The following is a 23,158-nucleotide window of genomic DNA, read 5'->3' on the forward strand; positions in this document are numbered from 1 at the left end:
TATCACTATAAAATACAAGAACACTTCTAAAGCATGAATTGTTACCTAGAATTGATAGGGAAGTGTAATTCGAATGTTAATCCCCGGTACTCCAGTCGGAAATGTCTAATTATCGTGACCCACCACTCAAAAACTAATCCGCAGTTGGCAAAGGATCTGTCGTGAAGAACAGATACAAATATGCTCGCCCAGATTTTTTGCTTACTGTTAGTTGACGTTGTCAGTGCAAGTGAGTATTTAATTTCTTATTTTCCAAGGTGTCTGTATCTTATCAACATGTTTTTTATCAATAAGAAATGAAATTTGTTTTCACTTTGTTTTCAGTTGGCATATTTATAATGAAAATAGAGGAAGATTAATTTTGATTCATCATACAATATTGGCATAGTAATGTTCGATTTCATATATTTTATCTTGTTTAACATCATTTGTATGTATGTGTTTTTTTATTCTCTCTTTTCAATACTATTTCTTCGCACAGGTGGCTGGTACAATGATTTGTTTTGGTGGTTAGGAGACAGGCGTGTCTGTTACGACGAACTGGGATGCTTCTCCACTAAGCATCCATTCTCTAACTCCGAGGGCCACCTACCTCAATCCCCAGAAACACTGAATATCAGGATACTTTTGTTTACCAGAGGACAGGGAGAAGCGGGATTCGATGCTACGGATAATGTTGGGCAAAATTTCGACCAAAACAAAAACATCAAAATGATTATTCATGGTTATTTCAACAATTTGAACGAAACATGGCTTAATGAGATGAAGAATGCTCTGTTAAGAAAGGTATTGTTTTTTGTATATTTTACGTATCTTATTATATTGAAATGTACATTTTTTAACGCGACCTTCTAATTATCTTTTACGATATGTAATATTTGAGGCAGGTACTTCACGTTGGACTTTGAACTCATTAGAAAGAATATACATGTATGAACAAATAAAACATGTAACGGGATTTCTTATTTCGTATACTCATTTGTCCTTTTTGCGGACAGGGGTTCATTTCTCTCTTTACTCTCGCACCTCTCTCCCCTTTTCTGTCCGCCATGCCATATCGAAATATTTCAATGCATAAACAGAGTTTAATGAAATGACAAAGATCTTGTAAATTTCAATATAATAATAATAATTTTTACATTGACAAAACATTTTGCATGTAATCTTTAACTCGGCTAATGATACGTTAATTGTATGATTATTAAGGAAGATGCTAATGTGTTTATATTGGATTGGAGCAAAGCTGCCGGGAGTCTAAGCTATCTACAGTCTGTAGCCAACTCTAGGCTCGTTGCGGCAATAACTGCTAGATACTTACAACGACTGGTAGATGATCGTCAAGTCGATGTCGCTAACATTCATCTTATTGGCTTTAGTCTAGGAGCTCATCTGGCGGGCTATATTGGCAATGCTATACCAAATGTGGGACGTATCACGGGTGAGGTCTTCCGTAAAACGAACATAACTGTTATAAAATCACCATTAGCTTAGCCTGTGGTCTGTTGAAATTGTTTATGCTTGATTTTTGTTTTGTTATTGTTTTATTTTTTTGGTTTTTTTGTTGTTTGTTCCCGGATCGTGAATACTTTGTACCCTGTTTTACTCAAGGTATTCACCCTCAGAAACTTTTAATTTGCCATAATCGACGAGCACTTGTTTACATTTTGTCCTTTTTTAAGGAAAAGAGGTACATATAACTATAAACGCTGGAAACACTGAGACGATCTGTTTACCTAGTCAAAGGGCATGGTTATGATTTTCGCGCTAAAAATTATACTCCAGCGTAATTTCATTTCTCTATGCAATTAAGCTATTTAGCAATTTCTGATGCAAGTTACTGCGGAATAAAAGAGTAATCAAGGGGACCAAGATTATAGCGGAAATCAAAAGAATATAATCCAGGGACAAAGACCAGACATGGAAAACAGACAAAAACAAAGAAGAACATAAAGTGACTTAAAATAATACATACAAAGTAACAAAAGCAAATGAGCAACTCAGACTCCACTAAAAACTGGGAGCATGGACCAGGTACACCGGTAGGGTAAGCGTCTTGTGCTTTTCTAGAAACACCCGTCGAGTTGCTCATAAAAGTCAAGTCCGAGGTAGACGAAAGAGGAAAGGAAAACTATGACACGTTGAACAAATCAGTTTTCATGGTGCAGATGGATACACCGTAACGATCCACGAGTTCATGATGATGACCATAAAACTTCTGTAGTGATGACTTCGAACTTGTAGCAACATAACCCTGTTCCAGAAGCCTAATTGTAAGAGGTCTAGGGCGATACAAAAGTTTGAATAGTCAGGACAAGTTCTGGCATAACGCAAGAGTTGTGATAAGAAAACACCATACGCAGGTGCTGAAAGAATGTTTCCATAGATGAAAGAAAAGTTTACAATTCTGAATGAAAAGTCGTTACGTTTGTTGTAAAGTTTGGTCAATAGTTTTCATTTACAATCAATTTCAAAGTGACTTCATGAAAAAAAAAATGAATGCGTAATAAAAAAAATGAGTTGCGTAAAAATATTGAGTTTAATTTTGAGTACGGAATAAACATTTTGATTGTGTGATTTTAAACGCATAATGTTCCCATACGTCTGACGAGAATGGTGTGCCATAGAATTTTATTTCTTTCACACAGTAACCACAAATACATTTGTCACTCTTAATTCATCATATGAAGTAGATTTCATGTTTTTTGTCATTACATTTAGTCGTGAATGAACACTCAAAGCAGGCATGGCACAGGTTCAAAATGAAGACTTGGAAATTTGTTTTATCCATGGTTATCATCAGTTGGACACAGCAGTACCGGTACGAGGATCTATAAACATAATTCAAGTGAAACGAGTTCCTGATTTTCAAGATATTTTCAGAATGTCTGATTTTGAAATCATAATTTTTGTTAAATTTAGGTCTTGATCCTGCAGGACCTGCCTTCGAGGGAAAAGATCACCGCGTTCGATTGGATGATACAGATGCAGTATTTGTTGACGTCATACATACTGACGGAGACACGCTGTTCAATTCTGGTTAGTAAATCTTTTCTGGTAACTCTAATAGGAGACATGTCCAACCTTAAATGCTTCAAGACTGAATATTTATTGATTGGTTGCCGTCTGTTTAACGTCCAGTTTCAACTACTTGATGCACGATCTGGACGAGAACAAGTTTAACAAGGATAAGTATATAAAATATAAAATGACAATATGATGAAATTGGAAACAAGAAAAAAGAACAGTTTATTGTAACCGGGGAATGACAGAATTAGGTAGGACATTTTTTTCTTCCTGCAGCGGTCCAAATGAGCCATCTGTGAAAGAGCACTACATGTGGGGATCTTTCGTGTTCATGAAGCGTGGCGCTCAGCACACGTTGGCCATAATGGTCCGCAGTCAGGCATTACTCTCATTACCAGACAACCCCAATGCAAGGGCTCCCCCTTACAGGAAACACCATGTTCTTTTAAGTCCTTGGAGTATCTACACCTCTATAATCATACATTTAGTTTTTAAATTACAGTTTCTTAACAATATGTTGCTTATGTCACAAATGCATGTTTTTGAACTAAAATGTAATAAAAGAAAAACATGACATATTTCGCTTAGCTATAGAACAGTAAAAAATCTACGCAATAATCCGAACTGGTATATTTAGAAGGGTTGTGCCGTATTATAATATATAGAAAAATATTGAAGAGACTGTCCTGCAATTAGAAACAGTTGATTCCTCCTTTTCATAAAAAGGCATTACATTCGCCAGTTTCCAGTCAGCTTTAGATATATTACACCACAGAGTAAAAATACATGACAAATAGTGTCCACCTGTTCACGGTCATTCTTCTTGCTCGACTGTGATGGGTGTGATCGAAATAACAGAAGTTACGGCCATCATTGATATTTTGTGTCATCATATCTTTGAATTACGACCATCATGGCTCGTGTTATTTTAGAGCAAAATGAACAACTTCGAGTTAAATGCATGGAAATGATGAAATAAACTGGCCGACAGAAGGGGTCGTCATGTGGAGAAATTTCGGTCACGACCATCTACTTTCTCGGTGTTTTACTTAAATTTTATTTACATGCAACATCTGTGAATGCTCACACGAGCAAAGTCAACGTTCGAAATAAGCTTTGTAGAAACTTACGACCAATCAGCAAATTTGTTGCAATGCTAGTAAAAATTATCCTAGTTTTTTCCACATTTACCAGAATCTTAATCAACATGTGAAAAGGAAATGATTGCTGCACAGAAACGTTGCAGATGTAGGTAGAATTATATCTTTGCTATTTCAGAATTATCGCCAGGTTTTGGAACAATACAAAGGATGGGCGATGCTGATTTCTATGTAAACGGTGGATCTGATCAGCCTGGCTGTGCTAATCATATGAACCAACACCTACTCGACATTCTCACAGGAAACTTTAGTAAGTTCATAATGGCTCAATCATTGGAAAACAAGGTGGCTACAAAACGATGAAGCCAATGAATAAATGATCGGAGTCATAAATATAAACCAGCTCTATAGATTAGTAAATTGTCTTTTTATATTAGGGTTAAACGTCAAATGGATCAATAGTGCAAGAATATCATGACTCAAATTAAGTTTACCAAAACAGTGACAATATAATAACTTAACCAGATAATAGTACAAGATTGTATACTTATTATATTTTTCAACTTATAGATTACAAAGAGAACTTCGGATGCAGCCATTTAAGGGCCCTGAATGTTTTTATCGAGTCTATCAATGCCGACAGAGACTGCTCCTTTAAATCGTGTCCTTGTGGTGTTGATATGTTAGAAAGTGGACGGTGTAGCATCTGTGAGGATAACGCTGCTAATTATCTCGGAGAAGGAGTCAATAAGGATAGACCAGGATCATTCTATACAAGAACCAGGCGTTCAAGTCCCTTTTGTTTTAGTTAGGAAAAAATACTATGTAGAGTAGATGTTTTTATTCTACATTATTAATTTTTAATGCTGTTGTCTTTTATATTCTGAATAATTTCCACAATTTACTTGTTTTGAATCGTGAACAAAGTTACAATATTTTGGCCTCTCAAAAAGTTACATATGTCATTTATTTCTCAGTGTAACAGTATGGCGGAGAGGTATTGGTATCAAAGTAATATCGACCTTGACCCCTGACTCTACCATTATATCCCATGTCAGCGCATCCATTATCACACTCTAGACACTGTCCGGATTCATAATCTGTTAATGAGCTGCATGAAGTACCAGTAAATACACAGTTAGAATTGATTGATTCTGTGAAGAGATCCAATACTCGCATATGACTACAAGCTATCGTGTTGGATAAATCTACAACAGAGTAAAGTAATCATTTTGATATAATTCCAAAATATATCGAATTTTGTAAGTTTCTGGGACAAGCATACTTCAGTGTATAATGGTAGGCTGGTATACTTCACCTAAAACGTTTGACATTTCATGCAGGTTCTAAAGATACACCGAGAATTCATTAAGCTTGAAACATATAAAGGGAATGTAAAATTGACATTTTTACGTTTTTTCATTTTAAGCAATATATCCCCTAATTATACATATAACATACACCAGTAAGGCCGCTTACCTCCTATTCGGCCTTGGATCAGCTGAAGAAGTTGGGTTCGTGAATTCCGTTCACAACCAGGCTGGTTTTGTCCTCCATTGGGGTAAAAATCTGCATGTCCAATCGCTTTTTCCAGTCCAAACCCTGCGAAACATTTATATTCATTTGATACATTACTTTCCATTAAATTGTTATGCATAATAAAATGAATACAGGAATAACACCGCTTTCATTTTAGTGATTATTATTTAACGCTTAAGAGTAATTTTTACAAACATTGTTAATAATAATTATAAATAATTATAGCTTTTGGCTTTTTAACCGCATTTTCCGAAGTAAAACTGGCGATATACGGCGGTCGGGCGGCTTCTCAACTTTGTCCATTTAATAAGTTGAAAAGTACTTAGCCGATTACTTTCAAATTCTTTATGAGGTTTGGAATAACAAAATAAAAGTCCAGTACGATTTTCACAAATCTCGGTTTTTTCGTTTCCATGCGTGGGTAATTTTTGTGGCGGAAATGGGGACTTGGAATCTGGAGCCATGTCAATAAAGTATATCGTCAAATAGACAGTAATCACGGGAACCAAGGTTATAGCGGTGATAAAAAGAATGTAATCCAGGGACAAAGACCAGACACGAGAAAAAGACATACACCACAAAGAACATAAAGTAACTAAAAATATACATACAAAGTACATGTAACAAATGCAATTGAGCAACTTGTACTCCACTAAAAACTGGGAACATGGACCAGGTGTACCGGTAGGGTAAGCGTCCTCTGCTTTTCTAGAAATACCCGTCGAGTTGCTCATAAAATGTCAAGTCCGCGGTAGACAAAAGAGGAAAGGAAAACTGACACGTTGAACAAATCAGATTTCATGTAGCAGATGAATACACCGTAACGATCCACGTGTTCATGATGACGACCATAAAACTGTAGTGATTACTTCAATCTTGTAGCAACATAAATCTGTTCATCCTAAGTTTTAGGAGTATCTTAAGATCATCTTGGGAGACTTACTTTAGGATAAATGTTAGGACGTATCTTAAGTTAAGAGACTTTTGTTGTGACGAATTAAGAAATAAAAAGATGTGTCCTAAGACCACCCTCAGACTGACACGTCCTATTCCTAAGAGCTTCATTGACATGGCCTCTTGTCCTATCAGGCATTGGGACTTTAAATTACTAGCAGGTTTTAGAAGAAAATGCATCTAAATGGGAAAGACTCTACATTATTACAAATAGTTCAAGACAGTTTCTGGGTCACTAACCACTATTCTAGTAAATATAACCATCGAGTTGATATTAGTGCACCAACTTACAGGGACTAGCATATTTGTGTAGGAAAATCCGGTTTGCTGTCTGCTTCTTGTTTCTAATTATAATCAAGTAAAATAAATTACAACATCCGGGTCAAAATTCCGAGCCGAGTTATCCGCCTAAAGATTCGAGTATCCTAAACCGTATATATCGACAGTAAATTAACTGAAATCCATATCAAAAATAAAAAGTATGCTATGACGTTACCTAGAGCTGTGAGAGATTCTTGGTCGGTATGTATTGCCTCCACATACTTTGCGTCAGTTGGATTCAATCGTGCTTCAGGCTCAGAGTTTTCGAATGAAAGCCCTGCAGGATCTAGACCTATCATGTAAAACAGTGATTTTAGGAAGGCACGTAACATGCATAGTAACATCAAAATCTTAAAAAGTACAGGTCAGAATCCTTATGATTGATCAAGGTCCCAACCAAGAATTCAACAGAGTGTTTAAGACTTCGTCACTACCTTCAGTAGTAACACATCGTGTCTAGGTTGTACCTTTTATTCTTCCAAGATGAGCTTTTGATATTTGGCATTTTGTAGACAAATCGTGATAATGTCACGTACCTGGTTTTTTCACCTATTACCAACTTCACAGTTGAGAGAAATTTTGTGTTAGCGGGAACTTTTTAAAGCTGCATTAGCTGCCAAATTTGTACAGATTTGATTCTACTGAATTTTGCTGATTCAATGAAACAAGTTTGTATTGGAGCAATTAATATCTACAATACCTATAGAATATTGTGAAAACAACGATTTTTTAACCAGAGAAGATCGATAAGTCTGATCTAATTATTTTTTGTCGTTGCTTCCGAAGATTGCCGACAGGACATTCACCTGGGTTAAAATATTTAAACAGGGGATATCCTTTAACCTTGTTAAAAAATAATAATAACGGATACGCAGGCAAGCACGTGTCTTGTTTTCATTTATTTTAACTATTTCTTGACAAGTTTTCAAATAAATAATGATCATACTTGAACCGCATTATATCACAATATAATCGTAAATTTCGATAGGATCTTTGCGTTATATTCGAACTTTTTTTCTTTTACAGCACGAGTCCGTTGGTCTTGCTTGCCGTTGAAAAACCACTTTCGGTTTGCAGTCAGATTTGTTATTAAAGAAGCGACCCTTACAGCACATGCGCGGATTAAGGTCACCAGAAGTCACATGCATACGAACTTGTCTAGGTCGATTTTTTGTCTTGCAAGGGGCAATAAATATATAGACCCCTATTTCATGTATCTAATGCATTTTATTTGTGGATATCAAATGAAACTGCACAAGAAAAGTACAATTTAGTAGAAATAATTCAAAGTTGAGGTATATTTCAAAAGAAACGAAAATGACAGCTAACGCAGCTTTACTCTAATAAGTTGTTTGCGATGTAACTGCTTTGTCTTGTAAAATTTTGACATTTAGCATGCGGTTTGACCAAGTTTTTCGTAGCAGGTTTCAAGGACTTTGACCATAGAATTTGACACCGAGATCAGATTTTGTGATTAGAACCATGCGGGATATGTGGGTAAAGAGATCAAAATATTTCGAATACGTGTTGAGAATGCTTTTCAAGTTTTTAAATTTAAATACAATTTAATTTCTTGATTTTTTTTTTTTTTTTTTTTTTTTTGGTTAGTTTTTAATGTAGTTTCATCGTTACAAAGACAATTACACGACATAAGCATTTTTAACTGTGTGTGTTCAACGTTTCACATGTCGATATTTATCAATTTCTCGCAGTAGACTTGAGAAAGATCCCTCAATAAAGTTCAATCCACAAAAAAACTGAATCAATGATTGTCTCACGTAAGCCAGTAAAGACACTACACCCACCTTTGATGATGAATGCCAGGATCTTTAGGAAGTTAAATTCCACAAGCATCTTGGTATCATTTTTCAAATAATGGTTCTTGGTATGACCACATTGATTACATAGTAAAAAAGGCTTATGGTAGGGTTAACATCTTACGAAATATGCGTTCCATTCTTGATAGACTCGCATAAGAGAAAATGTATTTTTCTTTTATACGACCAATTTTAGAATATGGTGAGGTTATATCTTTTTGTCTTCAGTTAACAAGCCAAGCTAGAAAGGGTTCAGATAGAAGCCATGTAATAGTGACGTGAGGGACCAAATTAACATCTATCAATAAACTTTGAGGAAACGGGATGAGAAAAACATAGAAATGTATATTGTTATGACAGATTATCAACAAGGAAACGCCAGAGTATTTGCAATCGCTAATTCCAAACTCGGTAGATTCCCTGCACGGGCATTATACTAGACAATTACAAAATATTTTAGAAATTCGCACTAGTACTAACTTCTACTCGGATTACTTCTTGTCACCATCAATTGAACTGTGGAACCAACTGCCGCAGATTATCAGGAGTTATAACTCCACAAACTTTTCAGAAAAAGGATTCAGGGACATTTGATAAAATGCCCGAATCTTTACTCTATTGGTAGAAGACTAGGGCAAATATTACATGCTCGATTGTGTATAAACAGTGCTTCACTCAACGAACATCTGTTCAATCGTAACCTTGTAAAGTTCCAAAATTACACACGTGGTCATGTCGAATCAACTTCCCATTTCTTACTCTTTTGTCTAAAATATACTCCATTACGAAGTGAAATAACATTTTCTATGGCACTTGATGTGCCTATTATTGTAAACGTATTGTTGTATGGCTCAAATGTTCTAAATTCTTAACAAAATGTAAAAGTTTTTCTCAAAGTTCTGAAGTTTATTATCTAAAGTAAAAGGTTTATAAATGAACTGCATCTTCACTAACTTCATTTTCTCTATTCCTTTGTTTTACTTACTAGTCAGTTAACAAAATCATTCCACACAGCATTTTATTTATAAGCAAAGACATCTTCTTGCAAATTTACTCTATAGGAACCTCGTATAAACTATTAAGCTTCTTCCCGAATTGGATCCCACCATGAGTTTTGTATGTAAATATGTATACTGCATTTGCTTGTGCTTATAATAAAAATGTTTAACCTAAAGATATATATTTCACATTTCTTTTCACTCACCATTGATACACATTTGTTTTTTTCAAGGTTTTGTTGTCGGTTTCCGTCTATACTGACCATTTTTATTGACGACCCATGGGTGGCCATGGCTGAGCTAACATTTTTCATCCTGATGGGGTTATCTCTTTCACATATTCACCATATCCAATCGTGTTATATGTGAGTGTCCCCATAAACAATTATTTGAATTCGGTTTTTGTATGGGAGTGAACCATTGTTAGGACATTAGTAGAACCTCTTTTCTTGTCGAATGTACGAATATACGCTTAAACTGCTTGTCGAATGTGCGAATATACGCTTAAACTGCTTGTCGAATGTGCGACAATACGCTTAAACTAAAAATAGCCCTAACACATGAAACAAGGAATCGAGTCATAAAAAGGATGTGATTTATTAAATCGTTTAATTGTTCAGATTTATAGGGCAAAATTTGTTTCATTAACTTAACCTTGTTGTACATAGTACCATCGTCAGTTTTAGAGGCGAAAACAAAACTTGCTATAACCTATTGACCTACGTATACCCACCAAATATTCTAGCTATTGTTCCGTTGACATATGCTCCAGCATAACCTGCAATGTGTGAACCAAGGCTATGTCCTACTAAAGTGAACATATCATATGATGTCGGACCGTTGGACACTAAAGTACGTAATAACTGGGCAATCGTTGCTCCTACTACACGCGTGTTGGCAGCAGATTGTTGGTATATCATACTGTCTGCTCCCTTCTCCCAGTCAACCACTATCACATTCAAGTCGTCCTGAAACCAAGACCAGATAATGTAAACCCTTGCCCATACACTGAAGTAAACGCACAATGTACAGAATACCATTAATTTTACAAATTAGTCGTACTAAGAATCGTCATTTAATTTTTAAGTTCCCGGTATATTTAACACTAATAAAAAAATGACAAGCTATGACGCGTTAGGTAATTTCTTTCTGTGAATATGAAATTTGTAAACCTAACAAAAACTTAATTCATTGTCTCTTCCATTTTGCCCTTGAAGACTGATCTATCGAATATCAACTCAATATCATCAAGTTTTAATTATATATTTTTTTTTGGTAAAATGGCCTCAAATAACCTTTGTAAGAAATTCCTGGGTCATACGTCGTTGCCAACTGGATGAACTTGGCGCACCACTGTCAGAATAACCGTGAATGACGAAGATCGACGGCTTTGTCCCGTCGAAGGTTGACTGCATTATACTGTCAGGACTATAGGGATCAATAAGAATTGGTATTTCCTGGTTATGACGAGTAAACAGATAGAACTGTATCTGTATATGATCCGGAGACTGTGGGACCCGCATCCCAGCTCTATTGAAAGGCGGTCTATTACTGAAGCATCCTATGTGGTCGTAACACTTCTCGGAGTACCAGAATAACCAACCTTAAAAGAAACACCAAGTCATATTGTTTTAACATAAAAAGAATCAAATTCAGTTCTAGTTTATTGATACTACAATACATTGTCGTTACAAGTTTAGTATTATTAGAAGTATATACTGTCTCATTTGATTTTTTTTAAGTACTCGATATTAAAGATTTTATTGACTTCAGTACTCTGTAAATCATAAACATGCTGCTTTTGAGCAACCTTAAAGATAAATACCTGACACTAAGGTTCTTGAGTTCACTGCTAGTATGGCAAACACAACTAACCACATCTTGTCAGAATATTCAACTGAATAGACAAAACACATTGTTATATTTATTCAATACAAGGATAAATATCCCTTATTTTTATCTGAATTTTATAAAACCAGAGTTATAATGAAAAGTTGATAATTTTGATACCTATTGTTTGGTCTTGTTTCAAAACTCAAGCTGCTGTATCTTTTACCTCAAATTACCAGGAGTCGCTTAGTACGAATCAAACTCCGTATTGAAGAGTCAACGGTGGCCTCTTTTTATTCTTGTTTATTTGTATTCTTGAATGATTTCAGAATATCTTAGACGAACTTTAAAAGTATTTGAATACACATACCACGGGGATGGTAATAAGTACAAAAATACAAAGGACAACATACATATTTGACATATTTATGTGTCATCATAAACTTTACACACATGTGAGCTTAATTTCCCTGCGCATCTAGCAAACATTAAACGCAAAGCATGCCTTTCCCCGTTTGTCTACCCCGGACTTGACTTTTTATGAGCAACTCGGCGGGTGTTTCTAGAAAAGCAGAGGACGCTTACCCTACCGGTGCACCTGGTCCATGCTCCAAGTTTTTAGTGGAGTCCGAGTTGCTCATTTACTTTTGTTACTTTGTATGTATGATTTTAGTTACTTTATGTTCTTTGTTGTGTATGTCTGTTTTTCATGTCTGGTCTTTGTCCCTGGATTACATTCTTTCGATTACCGCTATAACCTTGGTTCCCTTGATTACTCTTAGATATGAAAAATACGTTAATTAGATCTAAATAAAACTCCGACATGGTAATGGTAAAGTGATAGTAGTGCTTAAAAACCGAACAAACATGCGGTTGTTTTTCGGTCTCCGTATGCTATATTTGTTCAGAATTACTCCTTTCCAGATACAGATATGTATATTTTAGAAAACCTGACATCTCCCAAATAAGACAAATATATTAAGAACTACTCTTGCAAACTGTATGTTTCATACATAGTATACATATTTCTTATCTAAAAATGCAACGAATAAATGAGAAATTAAGACTGGTTGTGTGGCTTATAAAATTCTTAATTTAATTTAGTTCGTTTTTGACGCGTGTGATAATATATTTTTGCATATTTCATATTTGTGAATATTTTATGTTAAACATTTTGTTAATTTTATGAAATCAATTGTATAAATCAAAGTTCACTTAAAGATTATATCTTCTCAGGATTAGAAAGCAACTCAAAAAGATTTTATGAAGACGTCGATTAAGGAATAAGATTATCAATTAGTAGATATTAAACGGGATGCAGATACAGAGATAATTCGGTGTATAAAAAGGTGTTGCAGCCAGTTTAATCACTTCTGGTTCGTAATAAAATATATATCGGATTCTCTTCTCTCTCATTTACAGGTATATGATGGACTTTAATTCAAATAGATTTTGAATTCCTTTTGAATAAATTCATATTATTACGATTTTAAAGCAAAGCAAATTTAGATTTTATTCAGTAAATTCATTTTATCAGGAAAACAATTTAACCTTTTTTGCTTAGTTCGTTGGGTTTTATATATATATTGTTATTTTATCAATGACGTCTGGTTTGCAATAAAATATATATATATATATATATATATATCGGATTCTCTTCTCTCTCATTTACAGAGTGAGCTAGTTCTACCCAAAGCCTTTTCGGCAGTTTTGTTTATGCTTCAAGTCCAAAAACAAGCATAACACATGCATGAATCACCTCCTGTCTGATTTTTATAAAGATTGCTATTAAAATAATATGTTGTGCACAAGTGACTACTGTCCTTTTATTCACTGGCATTTGAACTGGAAAATAGCTCAACTTTATATGTAGGGAATGTATTTACATGTAACATCTCAAAATGTTTTCTATACTTATTTTATTTTGGCACTCTCAGCAGAATTGGTAAAAATGCATGTGGGAAATCAAGTTAAAATTTATACATTTTAAAATAGAAAAGTGTTTAAACAGACCATTCCGTACATATATAATAAGTCCGTTACGCGTATTCGTCAAACGGTACTGACGACATACGTATTGTCAGCTGCTATTTTTCCCTTTATGGCATAAAAAACCCTGTGTTTATTGACTTGTAACGGTCCAGTATACCATTTACATAGGTTTTCAGTCCAAGGGGCGGATTCATTAAATTTCAAACGGGGGGATTTACCAAAAGTACTAAAGGAACCCCGAGCCCGACACAATCATGTTAATATTGCTGAGCAATATGCCATGTTGTCATACGAGCAGTCGTTTTCCTCATCTTTAGCTTTGGAATAATACAAGGATTTATAGCTTCATGTGTAGTCATTTATTTCACTGTTGAGAAATCGAAAACCAAAGTTGAACTTACCTCTTCCCCGTCAGCTATACGACTGGATCGGTATTCGCTAGATACCCTATTATGTATGGGAACTGCACGATTATTTTTCTCCCGCCAAATGTACAACTGCGTCAGATCAAAACTGATCGATGAAAACAGTTCAATCTGTCAAATTACCTGTGATCACATGTACTATTTATAAATCTTCCAAAAAAAGTCTTAATTTTAACCTAGATGCATTGTATAGCACATACAAGCTTTGAATTTCGTTTTAGAATTTTATCTGAACAACCAAAAACAATCCTATTGGGCTTAATGTTAATTTGATTCTATATACACCTGAATTATAATATATCTTGATTTAATTTTTAGATGGACAACAATTACATGTAAAGGAATGGCAAAGTCCGGGATTTGTTCATACGATACCTAAAAACATTAAGATTAATTGGAGTTGTAGATATTCAATACTTATTGAAGATTCTGTAAGTTTTATTAAATTCCATTTAGTGATGTAATAGGAATAACGGGTAAGAGATGTCCAGTGTCCCATATATTTAGTGATGTAATAGGCATAACGGGTAAGAGATGCCCACTGTCTCATACATTTAGTGATGTAATAGGAATAACGGGTAAGAGATGTCCAGTGTCCCATATATTTAGTGATGTAATAGGCATAACGGGTAAGAGATGCCCACTGTCTCATACATTTAGTGATGTCATAGGAATAACGGGTAAGAGATGTCCAGTGTCCCATATATTTAGTCATGTAATAGGCATAACGGGTAAGAGATGTCCAGTGTCCCATATATTTAGTGATGTAATAGGCATAACGGGTAAGAGATGCCCACTGTCCCATACATTTAGTGATGTGATAGGAATAACGGGTAAGAGATGCCCACTGTCCCATACATTTAGTGATATGATAGGAATAACGGGTAAGAGATGCCCAGTGTCCCATATTCAGAAAGTCAATGTTTTACTATAAGCGCTAATGATCAAAATATAAAATAAGAGGTCTACAATGAGAATATATAATAAAGATTTCGTGAAATTTCATTAAATTCCATTCTTGGGTGAAGGAGGACTAACTGATTGGAGATGGCACCCCGTGTCCCCATATTCATAAATGGCATTGTCCATGTATTGATATGTGAAACCTCGAAATTAATTTGGATTAAAATCTTTTTTTGGAGATGCACAATTGAAATGTGTAATAAAGATTATGAGAAAGTGTCAAGGAATTCCATTCGACAAGTGCCCGTGGGTGTAGACGAAGTAACGGATACTCCACTGCGTAAGGAAAAGAGAAAATTACGAACTGACGAAGTAGCAAGTGGGGATATAAATTTGTAACTAACCCGAATAACATTGTTGTTTCTTGAAGAAACTAGAGCTTGTTAGCATTTGGTATATCTGTGAAATTAACGAATTTACAATAAAGAATCGTTTTGTTTACTATTTTTTATGGAATGCAGAAGGGTGCTGATGCCTTTGTTGTAAAGTAATATTTTCCGTGTCCTTTGTGAACTCCGTTAAATCCCATGTCTGCACAGCCCAACCCACATCTAGAACAGTGTCCAGTCTCAAAATCTTTCTTAGAATGACATGGGTAGCCGCTAAACAAACAGTTAGAGTTAATAGATTCCGTGAAGAAGTCAAGAACTCTCATGTGACTGCAAGCAATCGTCGAAGTGAATTCTGGAGAAAAAAAGTGTTAAAGATGAACATATCTATATAGAGAGATATGCAACCAAGCGGTCCAATGTCCGCATTTGATAAGTAGATAAATATTTATTATTAATTAGTCTATTGTTGACATATTCAAAAGGCTGTTTGTAGTTACATGCATATCAGAGTGAGAGTGCAGAGTGATGTTATTTCTTACGTTCGATTTTTCCCGTAATCAACTGAAATAAGTGTGTTCCAACATCGCGCTCACACCCTGGCTGATCATCTCCTCCATTAGGATAGAAGTCGGCGTGACCTATTGCCCTCTCCAAACCAAATCCTTAAAAATAAAGAAAATTCGGTAAAGATTTTTTTAAAACATTTATTGATTTTTTTTTCAGGTTTTGATAAAAGTTGGACCACGTGTTTTTGGTAATTTGTTGTCTTTTTTCAAGGAATTGTTCAAACCTCGATGGTGCAAATGAGAGAGTAATCAAGGGAACCAAGGTTATAGCGGTAATCAAAAGAATGCATTCCAGGGACAAAGAGCAGACATGGAAAACAGACATACACAACAAAGAACATAAAGTATCTAAAATCATACATACAAAGTAACAAAAGTAAACAAGCAACTCGGACTCCACTAAAAACTAGGAGCATGAACCAGGTGCACCGGTAGGGTAAGCGTCCTCTGCTTTTCTAGAAACACCTGCCGAGTTGCTCATAAAAAGTCATGTCCGGGGTAGACAAAGGAGGAAAGGAAAACTATGACCCGTTGAATAAATCAGTTTTCATGGTGCTGATGGATACACCATATGAGGAATACATTAACATAACTTCCGGCTAAGTTATTACTGTTTTTCTGCACATGTAATAAATCTACTGTTGTTTTTTTTTTTAAATAAATAAGTACCTGTATGAGACAGGGGATAAATCGGACTTACAACAGTGCTCAAAACAAATGATACAACTGAACAAAAAATGGTATGACTATAAATGTTTGAAAGGGTCTTAAATCCAGGTAATTATTCTTCCAGCTATTGGAAATGTGGCTTACACATATAGATCTAATCAGTGACTATAAGTGACAAAAATATATATGTAATGAAATACAGAAATTCTTTTTACATTTACTTGAGCAAAGCTATTACTCTTGTGTCATGGATATTTACATTTATTGTTTTATTAAATTGTTTTAGATAATATGCATTTCTATTTAAAGCCATAAAAAGTGAAATCAGTTATTACATAACATTTTCCATATCTCTTGTTTCAGCCATCGGGTATTTGCCGGTGTGATACGAGAATCCTGATGATACAAGGGGCCCTAAGGAAAATACCCAGTAATACTGTAATATTTTAGTTTCATGAAACCAGTTACAATAGAATAACACTGTAACAGTGTTGTAAGCCATATTCCAGTTTAAGTATAACTTCCCTTAAGATATCATTACTCACCAAGTTGTAGAAGAGAATCGCCATCTGAATGTATTGCTTCTACGTACTGAGCATCAGAAGGATCTAACCGTACAAGAGGTGCTGCATTCTCAAATAACGGTCCTGCTGGATCCAATCCTATTGTTGTAAAATAACAATAATTGTCAAAAAAAACGAAAACAAGCAAATAGTACATGAATACAAGTTTAAATATCATTTTATAAAATGTTTGTCTTACGTTGGTTTAGAATAATCAATACAAACAAATGAACAACGCATAACCTCTACTCAAACTTGCCAGTGATTTTTGCCACTGCACCATGTACATAAGCACCAGCATAACCAGATATGTGAGATCCTAAACTGTGGCCAACCAGATGAAATTTGTTGTAGTTTGAGTGACCAGAAGAATGTAGGACTTTCATTAGCTCCCCAATAGTTGCCCCTACCACACGTGTGTTAGCTGCAGCCTGCATGTAGTTGATGTTATCCGCACCTTTCTGCCAGTTAACGGCAATAACATTCATGTCACCCTACAGAATGAAACCAGCAGCTTCCGATTTACTGATTTGATTACTTTTATATCATTCTTTGGTATTTGCAGAATATCGATATTGTCAAATGAATGGAAGTTTGATACATTAATACAGAATTCTTTGGAGCTTGTGTTGTAAAATAGTCGTAGTTGTAACTATGTTTAAAGTGAATGAACAATATCTTAAATTATGCTATATAAAGTAACAAAACTTTCAGACCTACAATCAGAACTATACTAACGTAGGACATTTGAAGTAACAACCAACCTTTTTTAAGAATTCCTTGGTCATTGTTTTTATCCATGCAGTTCTTCCATCGTCCTGGTAACCATGAGTTATAAACACTGTGTTCTTAGTGCCATCAAAGTGCGAGTGTCTGATGGAGGCTTGGTCGTATGGATCAAGAAGAAATTCATGGTTAGGATTTTGTCGTGTGTATAGGAGAAATTGTGTTTGAATATGATCTGGAGATTCTGGGAGTTTCCCCTTGGCATTGTTAAATGGGGATCCGTTACTGAAGCATCCAATGTGATCATAGCAAACCTTTCGGCTGAACAGGAAACCTAATGGAGAGTGTTACATAGTTATGAAAATTATGTGTTGAGTCTTTCCCAAAAATGCAGAGCATTATTTCTGTAATTTAATTCTTGAATTCATGAAACTGCTGTTGGGAAATTTATAAAATATTGAGCTACAAAATATAAGAGGTTTGAATAATCTAACATAATAGATTTATTCGTATACCGTACTATAAAGGATACAATATTCAAACTATTGTCTATTGTTTGAACCTTTTTTGACCCTAGTTGCCTCCTTACGTAAAAACTAAGTCATTTTTTAAGCCGCAAAAACGAAGTTTTACGACGACTTATTGTTTTTGCTTTTTCTTCTGATGAACGTAAAGATGTCCAAGCGATTACTCCGGAGACCATTTAATTCATACCAAAATGGCCGCCTAAACGGGCAAAATTTCAATGGAGATTCATTTCTAGAGTGAACATGACATTCCGAATTCAATGGCGGTTTCAGATTTCGTCAAAATGCCACCAAAATCGTCAAAATTTCAACATTGTTCGATTTCAATGAAAATTTATTTCTAGGCTTCAGAATTTAACTAAATTCATTTTCCGGTTTTGGCGACTTCTGTGTTTTGCTTGCAAACACAGTATCACTTTTTAGTATTGCACTACACCTATAGTCTTGCCTATTTAGTATACTTGACCTCACTACTCTGAATACAGACCCCTGTAATTGAAGTGACCGATTATTATTAATTCTGGTTGTTTTGATGGTGATGTCATTCTTTAATATGTTCTGAGCTAGTTTGCAGCAACTGCGAGCATCTCATTTTGACTATATGGTGTCTGTTGAGGTATTCCATGGAGAGAATTTGATGTATTATTGAGTGAATATCATTGTATGTTTGTCGTTTCAGTTCATTTTTTACATTGCATTGAAAGACTGGTAAAGCGAGTCTTATATAACTAGTTTAACCCTACTGCAAACACGTCCATAGTCAGAAGATGTTGGTAATTGATATGTTTTGTGTCGTTATTTGACTTTTTAATTTATTTGGAAAAAGTGTCATCGTTCTGTTATCGTTGATTTTATTACTTATGTTGTCAGGGCCTTCCAGAGCTTACTTAAGGGTGTGTTTATACTTGTTGAAGATCTTTTGATGATCTCTGATAGTATTTACAATTTTGTATTTAGTTTATACGCTGGTGCAATTGTGTTTCACCACATCTGTTCTTTTGTTTCTAGTGTAGGGGGCGAAGTTCTCATAATGGCAATCAATGCGAACTTAACCTTTGACCTTAGAAGCACTAAGAGCCTGATTTCAGTCTGGCAGGAAGTTAACTTGCAATACCAAGGGTAATGCAAAGCAATGATCGTTTCAGTTTCGCATCTTTAACAACAATCCGGAAAATAAATCCTAGTTGATATGAAACTGCAAAAAGAATTATCATTATTTTTTTTCAATGGCATCATATTCAGCTTTGCCCTTTTATAGATTATACCTGCCTTATATTAGTCGAAAACAATTTCATTTTGTCCCTGTCCTATTTATTACAAAGACTGCTATATATGTAATGGTGTTATATCTAAATTCATGCGTATAATTTAGAATGCTTGTTTGTTCACTGTGCATTATAGTGTTACATCGGTGTCCTAAATTTAATCAACTCTCACATATTTTGTCGGTGTCATAAATTTAATCTACTCTCACATATTTTGTCGGTGTCCTAACTTCAATTTTGTCATGTTATGAGCAACTATCTGATTTCAATACCGCAAGTTTAACACGCTATTTTAAAATTGCAAAAGTTTACCTGACACAGAGACTGCAATGTTTAGGAAAATCAAACTAGTTGCCACCGACCGCATTTTGAAAGAAGAATGCGGTCGTTATCAGGAAAGTCCGGAGTTGGACACGTTTTGTTACTAGAACAAGGACACGTAAGTTTATGATAAGTTTAAAACAATGACCAAATAGTATAGTATTCTTAGATTTCAATTAGTTTGTCAATAACTAAAACTATATGCCTTATATTGTAATATTTTTGGTGGATTGCTTGGACCATATCCCTTTCATTTGCATTATTTTTCAAGTGTTCATTTCAGCGACTACAAAAATAAAGTAACAAGATATGAGGGAGAGAGTGTTGTTCAGTGCGCTGTAATACAGCTTTTCAACTGATATTTGGAATCCACGGCCAATTTTTGCAATGAAATCTCATGAAAATTGCAAAACTTTTTACTGCGCGAAAATTTAGTAAGTAAATTGAGATGACTTAATATACAGCTTTGAAGAAGGCTAAGTCAAAAATCAGGCGAAGTCTGAAAGCACATAGTTCCAGTGACAAAGAAAACACGAACAGTCAGAACAAAAAACTGTCAGGATGAACATACTTAAGGGAGACGAGTTGTTATGCGACCGTAAAAAATGTATCACCCTGTCGTCGTCATCTGTCAACTTTCGTTTATTTACGAGAATCTTATCCGGTCTTTTTAAATCTAACCACATTGTTTCTAGAAAAATTGCGGAAGGCCCTATAGATTTCGGAGGTTTTTGCCCAACCTGTTTAAAATAAGGGTCTGAAACGGGGGAAATAAATGTAATCATAAGAATTGATAGAAAAAATACTTAGATTGTTAATCTGAATATGATGACTTTTTTCAATGTACTGATATTTCTTTACTATTTCAAAGTTATCTACTATACCTAGTTAAAAATGAATGGCAATATTTGTTGACAAGTGACGCGGAATCGTGTTATTGTTGCTAGAGTTTAATCCTGGTTTGCCCACTTTTAATTACCCTAATTATCAATCAGTTATATGAACTACAAAAAGACAAAGGGTTCACTGACCATGAAGTTATATAGTCTAATCCAAATTTGTAGGTGTCATACATGTATCATGTGTCTATTTAGCATAATCTAAATAATCATGTAACAGCATTAGAAGTTCTATTGAATAAACTCCTATAATCAAACTTTCTCTAAAAAAAACTTATTCTAGGAGATATGAAGTGCTTAAGTAATTGTAGTTAAGCATTTGCCATACTTGGATTCAATGATTAGAACCTAATACTTATAATGCTTTGTGTTAAGAATTCATATCATTTTCAGAAGCAAATCTTGAATCTCAGCTTGGAGTTTTAATATTATTCACATTATGTTAATTACATGTATCAATCTTCAATGAGTATGTTAGTTTAAAAATACTTCTTATTCTTTTAGAAAGGAAAATACAGTAGAATACTACAGGTAAAAACGAAAAAACTTGGCCTACACTTATTCAGATATGGAGGAGCCACATGATGGAGTGAGCTGCCTGACAAGATCCGGAAAGGAACCAGTCTTGTACAATTCAAGAGTTATATTAATTAATAACTGGAATGGCAGCTTATGCAAATGTGGCTCTTGCAGATCTTACTAAGTTGGTTCAGTCATCTGTATTCTTATACAATATAACTAAATACTTAATTACAACTATAAAAATGTCTAAATGATACAATAATAATTCCATTTCATCTTTTAAGTTTTGTGCATTTAGCTTAATTTTGTAACTATTTTATCATATCTTGGCAAATTTGTTGCATATTTCAATTAAATAGTGCACATTTTGGCGAATTAGTTTGAAACATATACTTATACTGAAACAAATTTGAATAAATTTTGTCTGTTTTGTTTTTCATAATAAGCATTATGAGTTTAAGATTTATTTTCAAATGCACATTCCTCTTAATTTAATAGTAAATCATAGAATTACAGGTAAAATATAGGGAAATATCTACATTTTAGAAACAAACTTAAACCTAACCCACTATGTTCATTTAAACCTTCAATCCTGGATGACACCTTGGTGTCTTCCTCCAATGCCAACATTTTATATGTTACCTATTCCTTGAATGCCAACAAAAATATTTCACTAGATGTTTATATTACAACAAAAGGTGGTTTTATAACAATTAAAATGGTTTTATAAGTATTTAACTGTTGAGATTAATTAGTGAAGTAGATAAATGGAACATTTTCTGTTGAGATTAATTAGTGAAGTAGATAAATGGAACATTTTATACTTTTTTTTTATATGGAAAACAGCAGATTTTTAAAAATATGTAAGAATATGATAAAATTGAATTATTAAAAGTTTGTAAAAATATAATAAAATTTAACATTTTTTAACTTTTATTTTAAGAAATGTATAAATTATATACACAAATATTAAAGAAATTCAGAAATTTAACATCAATAAACATTATTTCAAACTCTGAAATTATATTAATGATTTATTTCATTCTTTATCATTCTAACGTTTTAACTAATTGATTAATTAATATGAATATATTTATTTTCTATTTTTTATGCCTCAAGTTATAGTAATAGGAGTATAGCCCTTCGACCACTTACATCAAGAATGGATTTTCTACATTGTGTAGCAATTACAAATATTTCATTACGAAACCAGGCTGGCGGGATACGGCCGCAAACTTTACCGAAGAGAGAAAAGTTTTAGTTTACATGTATCCCTACTTGGATTTATAATTTTTTATTGTAAATCGCCTGAAGCAACACTACATCAGACATTTTATCTTCCTTAACCTGTATATTACATCGTTCGAATGGTTCAACTGATGGTACTTGTTACTGGCACTAGTAATGATCAGCGAGAGGACGGATCTCACCAGTTTTTTTATGAAATTCGAACAAAGGGACTAATTCGTGAAAGTATGTGCTTATGGATATGGATATGATTAATTCGAATTTGTGAGTTTTTGCGCTCTATATAATTACTTTATCACGATTAAAGTAGGCATTACACAACCATTACAACTGCATTTCACAGCCAGCGATTTAAAGTTAAAGTCACCAACAACAAAGTAGCTCTCCAAATGTATTCCCGTATCAATACCAACCCCCCCTTTCCGGCGCCCCTCCCGCACATTTCAACCAATTTCAACCGCCCAGTTGGCCTGCGGTGTCAACCTTCGATAATAACATACTCAGTCAGCTTGTGTTCAAAATGACATCAACTCACTCCCGATTTGTTAAACTTGAGG

General features: G+C 34.4%; 3 protein-coding genes across 3 annotated transcripts; 1 reads left to right on the forward strand and 2 right to left on the reverse strand.

Annotated features, from left to right (window-relative positions):
- The first annotated feature begins 84 nt into the window (after positions 1–84).
- Positions 85–5,803, forward strand: LOC148630096 (inactive pancreatic lipase-related protein 1-like). Its single transcript, XM_088561005.1, has 6 exons — positions 85–229; positions 482–786; positions 1,207–1,438; positions 2,920–3,036; positions 4,303–4,434; positions 4,695–5,803. Exons 1-6 carry the CDS (start codon positions 181–183, stop codon positions 4,934–4,936), a joined length of 1,077 nt encoding a protein of 358 aa, XP_088417131.1. The 5' UTR covers positions 85–180; the 3' UTR covers positions 4,937–5,803.
- Positions 4,951–14,076, reverse strand: LOC148630097 (inactive pancreatic lipase-related protein 1-like). The gene is made up of 7 exons (XM_088560992.1): positions 13,977–14,076; positions 11,579–11,650; positions 11,049–11,356; positions 10,487–10,721; positions 7,114–7,230; positions 5,604–5,726; positions 4,951–5,332 (listed from the first exon to the last, which is right to left on the reverse strand). The coding sequence occupies exons 2-7, from the start codon at positions 11,631–11,633 to the stop codon at positions 5,091–5,093; spliced, it is 1,080 nt and encodes a 359-aa protein (XP_088417118.1). The 5' UTR covers positions 11,634–11,650; positions 13,977–14,076; the 3' UTR covers positions 4,951–5,090.
- Positions 14,077–15,395: 1,319 nt separating this feature from the next.
- Positions 15,396–20,055, reverse strand: LOC148630098 (pancreatic triacylglycerol lipase-like). Its single transcript, XM_088561031.1, has 6 exons — positions 19,924–20,055; positions 17,858–18,153; positions 17,353–17,587; positions 17,076–17,192; positions 15,835–15,957; positions 15,396–15,647 (listed from the first exon to the last, which is right to left on the reverse strand). The coding sequence occupies exons 1-6, from the start codon at positions 19,976–19,978 to the stop codon at positions 15,412–15,414; spliced, it is 1,062 nt and encodes a 353-aa protein (XP_088417157.1). The 5' UTR covers positions 19,979–20,055; the 3' UTR covers positions 15,396–15,411.
- Positions 20,056–23,158: the final 3,103 nt, after the last annotated feature.

This window comes from Perna viridis, chromosome 1 (genome assembly GCF_037379345.1).
Source record: "Perna viridis isolate PV_CMFRI_1.1 ecotype Kerala chromosome 1, ASM3737934v1, whole genome shotgun sequence".
In the NCBI taxonomy this organism is placed as follows: Eukaryota; Metazoa; Mollusca; class Bivalvia; order Mytilida; family Mytilidae; genus Perna; species Perna viridis.